The sequence below is a fragment of the Palaemon carinicauda genome, chromosome 18 (genome assembly GCF_036898095.1).
Source record: "Palaemon carinicauda isolate YSFRI2023 chromosome 18, ASM3689809v2, whole genome shotgun sequence".
In the NCBI taxonomy this organism is placed as follows: Eukaryota; Metazoa; Arthropoda; class Malacostraca; order Decapoda; family Palaemonidae; genus Palaemon; species Palaemon carinicauda.
This window is the reverse complement of record NC_090742.1, coordinates 31,168,409-31,181,369: the sequence shown is the minus strand read 5'-3', so window position 1 is coordinate 31,181,369 and position 12,961 is coordinate 31,168,409. Positions and strand designations below refer to the sequence as shown.

The following is a 12,961-nucleotide window of genomic DNA, read 5'->3' as shown; positions in this document are numbered from 1 at the left end:
GTTTAACAAACATTGAACAATTACCTAATCTGTGTCTGTTCCTTTGGCTAGTCTATTTAAATGTAATTCTGAATAAATTGCATCATATATAGATACATACGCACGCACACACACTCACACACTCACACACCCACACACACACATATATATATATATAATATATATATATATATATATATATATATATATATATATATATATATATATATATATATATATATGTGTGTGTGTGTGTGTGTGTGAGAGAGAGAGAGAGAGAGAGAGAGAGAGAGAGAGAGAGAGAGAGAGAGAGAGAGAGAGAGAGAGAGAGAGAGAGAGAGAGAATTTATTTATGCATGTATGCATGAATAAAAGACAAGTTCAAATTGCTGGCTTGCATTTTATAGAAACTATATCTCAGTTTTTGAACAGTTATGTGGCGTGGGATGTGTTTGATGTGAAACTTAAAAAAAAAAAAAAATACTATGCTCAATCATGTTGGTGAATTCCATTTGCGAACTACACTATATATATATATATATATATATATATATATATATATATATATATATATATATATATATATATATATATATATGTGTGTGTGTGTGTGTGTGTATAAATACATACACATATATATATACATATTCATATATATATATGTATATATATATATATATATATATATATATATATATATATATATATATGTATGTATGTATGTATGTATGTATATATATACATATATATATATATATATATATATATATATATATATATATATATATATATATATATATATACATACATATATATACACACATATGTATATATATATATATATATATATATATATATATATATATATATATATATGTATATGTATATATCTATATATGTATATGAATGGGATTTTACATGATCTTTTGTGCTTGAATTGGTCACAATTATATAATAGTGTAGATCCTGTTGTCCCTTTGAATGAGAATCTAGTCAACATAATTGATAGGCGTATCCCTTCTCGTGTGCTAAGGTACCGAGTGAAGGACAAACCGTGGTTCAATGATGATTGTAGACGTGCTTTTTTGGAGAAGCAGGAGGCCTATCAACTTTGGAAGGGTAACAGATCAGATTTGACCTGGAACAACTATTCTCAGCTTCGAGCTTTTGCTCAGAGAGTTTATGCCTCAACTGAAAAGGAGTACAATTTAACCATAAAAGAAACAGTTTCTTGTACAACTCAGGAACATAAATGGGGGTCTACCCTTAAATCTGCACTCTTTGGTGTAGATGCAACAGTTCCTCCTTTACTTAAACCAGATGGCTCAGTCACTCACTGTCCAAAGGAAAAGGCAACCCTTTTGGCTGATGTTTTTGACAGTAAACAGAGTAATGAAAAACTTGAACTTCCTCATTCCTGTTTTCCTGAGGCTAAACTAACTAGTTTAGCTTTTCGATCTCGTGAGATTAAAGCTCTGTTGATGGACCTTGATGCTTATGGAGGTGTAGACCCTAATGGTATTTTTCCTTTGTTTTTTATAAAGACAGCAGATTTCTTAGCTCCAAAGTTATCTGTTATTTTGCGCAAGTTAGCAAGAGGAGGAGCTTTTAGCACTAGTTGGAGAATTGGTAATGTTACTCCTCTATGTAAATGTGTTTGTGGTAGCTCAAATCCCACTGATTACCGCCCAATTTCCATAACTCCCATATTATCTAAAGTTTTTGAACGTCTTCTGGCAAAACGTCTTAATAGGTTTGCTGAAGGTAATCATCTACTCCCTAGTTTGCAATTTGGTTTTCGTAAAGGCCTTGGAGCATGTGATGCCCTTCTTACAATCTCCAATGCTATACAGAAATTCCTTGATTGTGGTCGGGAAGTTCGTATGATTGGCCTTTGACCGTGTTAATCATGAGGCCCTTGTTTTCAAACTGAAACAGTTGGGAGTGGGTGGGTCGTTTCTTAGCATTATTATTGATTTTTTAAGTAATAGATCTCAAAGAGTTGTTGTTGACGGGCACCATAGTGAGTATAGGAATGTGATATCCGGTGTTCCACAGGGTAGTGTTCTTGGCCCATTACTTTTCATACTATATACACATGACATGTGGTTTGGCCTAGAAAACAAGCTTGTTGCATATGCAGATGATGCTACTCTCTTTGCACCAATTCCATCCCCTGAATGTAGATCTAGGGTTGGTGAATCCCTTAATAGAGATTTAGCTAAAATTAGTGCATGGTGCAAATTATGGGGTATGAAGTTGAATCCTAACAAAACTCAAAGTATGATTGTAAGTAGGTCAAGGACGGTGGTTCCTCAACATCCTGATCTCAGTATTGATAATGTTTCTTTAAATGTGTGTGACTCTTTCAAAATTTTGGGTGTGATTCTCGACAGTAGGTTTACTTTTGAGAAACATATAAGGTCTGTGTCTTCTTCAATTTCACAAAAAATAGGCTTATTGAGAAAGTCTTTCAAGATTTTCGGTGATCAATCTATTCTGAAGAAGTGTTTTAATTCTTTCATTCTACCTTGTTTTGAGTATTGTTCTCCTGTCTGGTCTTCAGCTGCTGATTCTCATCTTAATTTGTTGGACAGAAACTTACGGTCTATTAAATTTCTTATTCCTGATCTAGATATTAATCTCTGGCACCGTCGTTCAATTAGTTCATTATGCATGTTGCATAAGATTTTTCACAACTCTGACCATCCTTTACATTCAGATCTCCCTGGACAATTCTATCCTGTTCGTAATACTAGGCAGGCAGTTAATTCTAATAGCCAGGCCTTCTCCATCATGAGGCTCAATACTACGCAGTACTCTAGAAGTTTTATTCCAGCTGTGATCAAGTTGTGGAATGATCTTCCTAATCGGGTGTTTGAATCAGTAGAACTTCAAAAGTTCAAAGTTGGAGCAAATGCTTTTTTGTTGACCAGGCGGACATAATCTTTTTATAGCTTATTTATAACATATTTGTTTTTGATGTTGTTGATAGTTTATTATATGACATGTCTGTTTTGACGTTTTCTTATTTTAGAATGATTTATTGTTAATTTGTTCTCTTCATTTATTTATTTCCTTATTTCCTTTCCTCACTGGGCTATTTTTCCCTGTTAAGGCCCCTGGGCTTATATATATATATATATATATATATATATATATATATATATATATATATATATATATATATATATATATATATATATATATATATATATATATATATATAATGATTCATATTATGAAAGGAGATTTGAAAATAAATAATTATTAGTAGGATAAGCAACATGAATCATATTCAGTCTTTAGAAAAGCAGAAAGTTCTTATTATGTTGAAGAACAGGTATACTTCAGATGTTATAGACGTGAAGTTAAGTTAAAAGTGTTTTCATACGTAGTTCTGGTATAACAAAATGAATGACAGTGTCCTGTTTGGGGGAAATTTTATTAGACAGTTGTTTGTAGACCTGTCTAGAGGCGCTATAATAATAATGATGATGATATGAATAATTATGTAAACAGTAACATGCACGAGTGAAGATGGGGGATATGGTGGGATGAAGATCAGGAAGTATCTTAAAGTGTTATGTCCCAAGCGAATCCTGACTTATGTAATGAAAAATATTTTCAGGAATTGTGCCCCGGGCCATATTCTCTTTTTTTTATGCATAGACTGTGGGAAGGGAGCTAAGTATACTTATCTACTCAAAGATTGGTGGATATAAGGAAGGCTATGGAATTAGTTGACCAAGGAAGAGTACATAATGAACTATGCATTGAAGTCTTTTGGCAATATGTATGTTTCAAAAACATTAAGGGTTTAGAGTTTTTAGACAGTTGATAAGACGCACCCGTGCGGTCATTACTCTGTTTTTCCCTTTATTTAAATTGTTTATTTCCTACATAGGCTTCGGCCCTTTTACCACCCGTGCCATTTTCACGCTGAATCTCTACTTACTAGACGTAAATTATTCTAAGATGTAGATATTATTGCGTAAATGTTCCTCTTAGTGCTATTACTAAACCCTTCTGTTCGGTTAAAAATTTTCAAAAACTTTTCTGTTAGCATCAAAATTTACCGGTATATATATATATATATATATATATATATATATATATATATATATATATATATATATATATATATATATATATATATATATATATATATATATATATATATATATATATATATATATATATATATATATATATATATATATATATATACACACACATATATAAATTGGCAGCTCCTCGCTCTGCAAAGTTATTTTATGGTTATGTTTTAATGCCCAGGGTCTACTGCCTGGAGGTGACTATCGTTCAGACCCTCCAACTAACCCTCTCAGACACTACCTTATTGAAGTCTACAACTTTAGTTGCAATTGTTGCATTTGAATGTTGCTACCCCATGATTCTGACATTTACTTTTTTGGCATCTACGACAGATTGTTGATACCTTGTCGTCATTGTTGCACATAAAATAACGACGTCTTTCAGCAGGCCTATCCTGCAACTGTGAATGGTGATCCTCCCTCTTTAGTCTTGCTGTTTCAGCAACTCTTTTTGCATTTTGCTTCCAGGACAAAGTAGACCTTGAGGATAATACTTGTTGAACTAAGGCCATTCCTAATTCTTGCAGAAAGATTCTGCTTCTGAATGTGGTATTTGCCTTCCAGTTAGGCTCTATCATCCAAAGGACAAATGCATGTTATAAAATAAGGCCATAAGCATAGGACATCGTCTTGCCCGATGCTTTTATCTATAAGTCAACTCCTCCTTTTGTTGAATTATAGTATTCTACGCCATTGGGTTTCCTGTTCGCATTTTACTGTATGTTAAGTTACAGAATCATGCATATTAGCCATCATTACCTCCGCCAACGAATTTGGGAGAAGGTTATTTTTTCGCCCCTGTTTGTCCGTTTGTTTGATTTTGAACTTCCTTGCCACAGGGATTAATTTATATCATGAGTTATGGCAGTGATTAATTTTAGAAAGGCCTAGGTCAAAGTTCAAGGTTAAACAAATGGTTGACCTAATTAACCCTAAACTTAACCCCAAAATTCGCACATGGTTGTCACACACTTGAAATACGTTTACAGTTTAAATTGATTCAAGGAAAGGCAAGCTGGTTTCGAAAAATATGCTGCCGTGGTGGAGGTCTTCACCCTCAGAGTGCTTTTCTAGTTACCACAGTTTTACATTTTGTAGGATAGTAAGAAAGAAGGATATATACATCATGATACCCCTCAAGAATATCTGGTTTTTTCATTAGGGTTACAGAACTGTGTAAGAACTTCTTGACGATTTTTCGTGACCGTACCAACAGTGTTTGCTTGGAAGCTTTTAGCTCTTCATCTAAGCCTAAGCTACAAAAGAAGCTATCACATTATTATATTCCTTCCTTTGAATCATCATTAATTTGCAGTACTAAACCCTTTCCTGTTCACATACAACTGCATCAACTCTACAACCATTTTATACTTAGGCAATGCAAAGTTAGCTTTTTTCTGCATCACATGCTGCCCATACTGTCATCCCATATCTATCAGGTTTCGAAGGAATGCACTGCCAATAAGGACATTATCCGCTAAAAAACGCAAGCAGCTCATCGACTGCAACCGTTGTACCGCCCCACATGTGTTTTATACACGCTCATACACTGTAACGTTATTACTTTTTTATCTCTCGGTCTCCCAGACTAATAATAGAAACCTGTTTAAGCATGCAATCGCATGTTTTATACTGTTTGAATTGTGTGTCATTCTTGCCCTCACCTATCTTTATATATTCTCGCTGTCTTGTTGAATAAACTCACTTGTATTCACCTAGCCTTTCCATTAGTGCCTAAAAACTACCTCACACAATCGGTGACTGCCAGAGAACTAGCTCCTTCCAGGCCCCCCCCCCCCCCCCACTGCTGTGCCCTACAGGTTGACGATGCCATCCGCTGACCCTGACAGTTCTATCCACGTCACATCAATGAAAATACCATCTCTCTCTACTACAGAGGCCTTTGCCTCGTTTTTAGTGCGCCAAGGGTCAATTTTGCATCAAGTGTCTATGATGCGCTCAAGCACCAGAGCAGAATATGTTCTCGTGGTGATCCCTGAGGACACTTTCCTAGAAATCATTGATTGGCTTTGTAACCAAGGGGATGTCACAATAGTGCATGACACCCTCAGAACATACTTCCTGAAGCTATACTCACCATCGCCAGGTGCCTGTATTGCCAAGCTTTTTCAGCTTTTTCAACAACCATTAGGAGACCAAAAGGGTTCGTTCGCCCCTAGGGAAATGACCAGTATCGCTCCCCTGTTCTCTTCGTGAGGTGAACCTACTACGTGTCCATTTGGTATGAACCCTACCCAATCTTGCTTTTGACGACATCCGCGATGTCCATATCTTGCCCATGAAAGACCTGATGACCAAATTCGATGCCCATATGGACAGTCACTTCACCACCTTCAAGACCTTCATCAACGCCTTCATTTCTGATGAAGAGGACAACCATTCAAGATCGACCAAAGCTGACATGAATGCGGCAGGACACAGGTGACCACCTCTTGAGGTGCTGGAGTGGCGACAAGGCTGCCTACTACGAACATATACCGCTCCTCACTCACGCCCCAACCAAAGACCTCTACACCCACTTACTGACACCAATTGGCCACAGTTATGCTACCACTCCAGATTCGTAGCTGCTGTGGAAAAATGTGCGAACTGCTGTCAGCGAGCAAAAAACTTGTAAGTCGACCATCGCTTGTTTTGGTGACCTCCCATATAACTAGTCTGTTATTTTTACATGATGCAAGTATGGGTATGATGTTTTTGGTAGACACTGGTGCTTGCCATTCTCTTCTACCAAGGACATGACATAATTTTAAGCCTGCAGACACTCAGTATGGTTTAGGAGAGCCAAATATCATTGGAAATTTTGTTCTTGACGTCACATTGCCAATCCTAAGTGAAGATTTCCTCTCCCATTTTTTACTTTCTGATTGATGTAACTCATCCACGGTTAGTCAACTCAGACTCGTACTTGTTAGCACCTCCTCAACCCGCCCCCTCCGAACTCTTTCTCCACGATGCGTATGCCTACCTCCTCACATCGTACCTGGAAGTCATCTGTCTAGAACTTCGCAAACACCCACGCTTCCCGCTAAGCACAGTATTCATCACCATATTCAGATGATTGACCCCCCTGTGTTTCCCATATTGTGGCGTCTGGCCACGGATCGTTTGGCAACCGCTAAACAAAGGTTCAGCTAAAAGGAAGAAATAGGCCATTATTGTCACCCATACACATTTCTCTGAAGAAGGATGGCTCCCTGTGACCTTGTGATTACAGGCGTCTGAACTTGCAGACGGAACCGGATCACTACCCCCCTCCCCAATATCGCTGACGTTACCTCCTTCTTGCACAAAGCAAAGGTTTTCTCCACTCACTATCTCTTGAAGGGGTATTATCAGGTAACCAACGATGCCGGAAAACATTCCCAAGGCTGCCATCACCACCAATCCGGGACTTACACTTCAATTACTCCTATTCTGGCCTTTGTAATGCTGTGGCCATTTTTCAACGCCTCATGGATGGCATCTTAGGAAATCTTCTCTTTAGTGTAAGTTATGTGAGGTCGTACATGTGTTCTCTTCCTCCAAAAAAGAAAACCTCCATCATTTACGCATCGCTCTCGACTGCCTGCAACAGAATGGCCTTGCAGTCTGCTACGACAAGTGTAACTTTGGAGCCAACGAATTATCGTTCTTGGGCACTGCATGACTCTTGAAGGTGTTTGCCCCCTCCATGAGAAGGTATCAGTTATTCAGAACATTACCCCGCCCTTGACCGTCAAAACGCTACAGGAATTCTTGGGCATGATAAACTATTATTACTGGTTCTTGCCAGCCATCCCTGCCACTATTGCTCCACTCTACGCCTCCCTCAAGGGCAAGCCAAAAGACCTGAAGTGGGATCTCCTTCAGGAATTGGCCCTCTGCAACGCAAAGTATGCTCTATCAACTGCTGCTGCTCTCACCTTCCCATGCGACATGCCTCTATCCTTTACACCGGTGCCAGTGACGTTGCTATTGGTTCAGTACTTTAGCAGGAGGTCCGCTGCTGGCCCCGCCCTTTGGCCTTCTTTAGCAGAAGACTGATCAAGGCGGAATCAGTCTACTTTACCTTCGACCGTGAATTGATGTCAGTACATGCTCCTGGTACACACATTCAATCGACAGTTCAACGCTTGGTCTGCCTGTCAATGCTGACACCTCTCCACCATGGCTGGACATAATGTAAATTAGAAGAATGTCTAAGACAGAAATGGAATCAGAAACCAGATAATGGATACTGATGAATAGAAAGGAGAATTAAAAATTAAAGTGACCCTAGAAATATACAGGAAGTGAAAGAAAGAAATGAAAGAACAAATATATCACAATACATTAGCATCAGTACTATCCTTTAGAACAAAAGAAAAGGCGTTAAAATTAAATATAAATAGAAACAAAGGGGGAAGTGTGAAATGTCATTTTTTTTGAAAATCAGAAAGAAGGTTAATTAATTTATGTTATTTTGTCAAGAATATAGAAAAGATCATCATCTTCGGATTATTTTGATTTCTATATAGGAACGAATGAAATTAATTAATTGTGTTATAACCTTACGAAGAAGTCTTAATGAGTATAATAGGATAATTTTTATTGTGTGAAAGTAATATAGGAAAGAATAAAGAAATTCTAATTCATATGTGGAGAAATAAAAAAAAAAATAACCTCAAATGTAAAATACATCATACGATCATTCGAGGCGCCGTTTCAAAGGACATCCCTCTACCCTGAACCTGTCCATTCTAGGTTCCAGGTTCCTCGTTGCTCCCACCACAACACACTGATTGTGAGCACACCACTAGATCCCTAGGTGCAAAGCATTGCAACCTGCATAGAGTTCATTGTCATTAGTTACCTCCTAAAGAGACAAAACAGCTTGCGTACTTTTGTTTCTAACTTCCAGAGCCTGTCTAATACATGTGGTAATTTCTGAACCAGTAGTGCAGACATGAAGGGAACATGTGAATTTTCCGTTTCGTTTCTTCATAGTTCTTTCAGCTTTGTCGTGGCGTGTAACGTTTATTGTATTTGGTAAATTAATGTATTCCTGACTGCTGTTGATTTTATGAATACATGTATTATTCTTATTTTCGTTTCCATTATTATTATTATTATTATTAATATTATTATTTTTATTACTATTATAATCAAGATTCCGTCAGAAATGCCCAGCGGTATTGCGGGAGGAAACTGCACAAAAGGAATAGGGGAGGAATATGAATGACATGCAATCGAAAATTCTTTTTTTTTACTAATTAACATATAGGATTATATTTTTATGTCACATTTCAATTGGCCATTTTTTTTCATCATACAAACTTCCATGTCGACTCAGAATACCAAGTGGAATAATCATTTGCACATTGGGAAGCCTGTTTGCATTACTTCATTAGTCTCATCCAGCTAATTTTTATTTCTATCTTTTCAGGTAAGCGTTTGGCATTGGATTTAGAAAGAAAGCTACCTGAGACTTGTATGTATACACGTATTAGTAATTACCTCTCTCTCTCTCTCTCTCTCTCTCTCTCTCTCTCTCTCTCTCTCTCTCTCTCTCTCTCTTTCTCAGTCTTAAATTAATTAGATTGACCCATCTGCTTTCATGAGACTCCTGCGATACATTGGTTGACAACACTTGCACTACATGAATGAAAGTTCTCTTGTTAGGTTAGATACATTTATATCCGAATTGAAATGCGTTTCTTAGGTTTCGAATCTGCAATATTTCCTCTGCCTAACTTTATTGTTTTACTTTTTATATGCCTCTCTTTTCCTTCAACTTGTTATTTTCCCATCATTAACGCTCCCTATGTATATACCTTTTTTTATACTGCTTATTCCTTCTTTCTGTTATTGTCAACCTTTCTTACTCGCTTATTCATTCTCCTTGACTTCCTATTCATATCCTTATACCATTCATTCCTTTCGTCTCTTGTGCATTCTCACACCTTCCTCGTTTTCCTCATCATCATCCTCTTCTGATTCCCCCTCCCTTGACATCTACATCCCCCCTCCCCCCTCCCCAATCAAGCGGATGTTAAATGCGTGATGGCATTGCAGGTGCGAGCTAAAGGCCCTGTTATCACCAAACACCCCCCCCCCCCCCTTACCCTTATCCGCTTTTGAAGACCTAGCTAGCACCCCCTCCCCCTTCTACTTAACCCTATTCCTCTGTTGCTTTTAAAGGCCTTCTCATGATGGGTCTACTGAGTGAAGCATCAATTATGCAGGAAACTCAGAATTTCTCTCTCGCTTGTAATTAAATCCGGGTCGTGTGTCGCGTCTATGGAGGAATTTTACAGATTCGAAATTTCACAAAATACATTTAACTTTATTGAAGGGTAATGAAGAATATGGGTTTCCATGTTTTATTTTAATGTGTTTATATATATATATATATATATATATATATATATATATATATATATATATATATATATATATATATATATTTGCACCCGTGTATTTATTGTCGTAGAATGAATTGACCATGATAATTAATATATATATATATATATATATATATATATATATATATATATATATATATATATATTTATATGTATATATATATATATATATATATATATATATATATATATATATATATATATATATGATGTATGTGTGGTTATTATTATAATAAGAGTAGGTAAGGGATTGATAACTTCTGGTCCCTCAATGATAATTGTACTGGCTTTGGCTCTATCTGTGATTTTTAACACTTATGGAGATTGCCACTGTCACACAGAGAAATGCAGGGTGTACCTGATTCTCGTGCTTGCAGAATTCTTGCAAGTCACACTGCCTGTTCTTGCAGGAGATGAAGAGTCTAGAATAACTGACAGAAGTCTTTAAGGACTTTCACCTTAGAAATTATGGTAGCCTGTTCTTGTGTGAAGAAAGTTATATGGTATTTTTTTTTTTATTTCATGATAGAAAAAACTGTCACTTTGATCATCTAGCCCTCTCATTAATAATTTGATCTGATCTTTGTCTCGCCAGTGATGTGTAGCTATCCCATTTCAGCTAGAGTTGGTCTGCAATATTCTTCGTGTCTAGCATCAGCAGGTCGGTTGATTCCTGTTAAAATGGATTGCCCTTCTCCTGCATCACTGCAGAGAGGGACTTCACCTTTTTAAAGACTTATGTCTTATCATGGAATATGTCTTGCCTTGTTATTCAGCAGCTTACTCTAGATTCATCATTACATCGTAATTATATGCTTGTGAGATGAGCCTCCATCATTTTCTAAGGCCATCAGAATATCTCGCCCTTTGTGATGGACTTGCAGGTTGGAAATGTGAAACAACTGTTCCTTGAAACGAGGTGAATGACCATAAGGTGATTCAACACCAAGCTCTTCCACCCTTTGGTTGTAAATAATGGTCAAGTTAGCCAGCTTGAAAATTGGTGCTACTCTAGTGTCACGTGTATTTTTCATCTCACTAATGGGGGGCGACTAACTGGGCGAAAGCAAATTGATATTCCTTGTAGTGCTTCTGTGGTTTCTCTTGTCCTTGGACTTTTATGTAGGCTCGTTTTCGGTTATACAATGCTCCCAAACAGGCAGGTTGATATTTCAGTTCTTGTGCTATTGTCTCTACTACACTTAGTTTGGTAAGTAGTTTATTTTCTCTGAGTGTTTCTGTACATTCCTTTATTCTCTTATTCTCCTGAATTGCGATTGGTTCTCTAAGCTCCCCGATTTTGAACCTTCCATGTGATCGTACTTCTACCACCTGCATCACTGTTACCTGCAGTGGTTTATCTATTTTCAGCGCTGCTTAATTTTGTATTGTTAAGTAGAATTCTGTAACTCCCATGATATGGTGCCGCCTTTTGTCTCAAGGTTTCTTCTATCCCACCACCTTCTTCAAGTTTTGTAGGGTCTAACTTGGTTGGCAGCGTATTGAGTGAGTAAAACAGAGGAATATGACATAGACCACACTTGGTCCAATCAGTGTTCCATGGTCAATATGACGTTCAGGGCTGAGGTTTTATCCTTTTACCACCCTGTATTGTATAATAGACACTCTCCTGTATGGGATACAACTAGGTTCTTGCATTTCGCACTACACCTAGTCCAATCGTTCATCCAGTGACATAAATCCCATGCGATCTGTGCGCCATGAAAGTAACCAAACTCTGTTATCCTTGGCTTAGCTCTCTCACGCTGGCAGTCTTCATTCAGGTGCCTAACTGATTTGGCGTTAGTTAGGCAGTATTTAGGATACTAGTAAATTGTTCCAGCGTAATGTCAACATAAATTTCAATCACTCTTTTTATAACTTCATCAATTTCATTTAATTGAAAGTTTTAGAGCTAAACGTCTAGTTTAGCCTGCGAGCCAGTGCGGTTAGTCTCGGATTTGCAGTGAGAAAATTAGTTATAAAAATATGTTGGTGTGGTTTACAAATGGTAAAATTTTGAAACACACATGTATGGGGTTAATTCATAAAAAAGTAAGTTTTTTAGGGAAAATATGCCAGTATACTTTCTAAATATCAAAATCTCCTCTATTACCCTTGAAAACATAGGAATCACATGTAGATCATGCAGCTCGGACAAGAACAAATACTTCTAACTAAAACATCAACTTCTGGCTGCTAATTTGGCTGCCATCTTGAAATGGCCACCATCTTGGATTTTTAAGTGGCCAGTCGGCCCTATTTGATTAACATTATTTGGAGAACAAGTGTGCCAAATCGATGCTTGTATCATCATTTGCATGATTTTTTCCTGTTATCTCTTACAGTAATACACAGAATTTAGCACTTGGTGACTTTGTTGATCGCAGATAAGAAAGTAGACACTCTTAATAGCAATATATACATATTATATATATATATATATATATATATATA

At 36.9% G+C, this 12,961-nt stretch overlaps 1 protein-coding gene across 1 annotated transcript in view; it reads right to left on the bottom strand.

Annotated features, from left to right (window-relative positions):
- The window catches only part of LOC137657243 (uncharacterized), a 56,318-nt gene extending 50,072 nt beyond the window's left edge, over window positions 1-6,246 (bottom strand). Inside the window, exon 1 of the mRNA XM_068391582.1 lies at window positions 6,196-6,246. Coding sequence (XP_068247683.1) covers window positions 6,196-6,246 — 51 coding nt within the window. The remainder of the gene's footprint in view (window positions 1-6,195) is intronic.
- Between the last annotated feature and the right edge of the window lie 6,715 nt (window positions 6,247-12,961).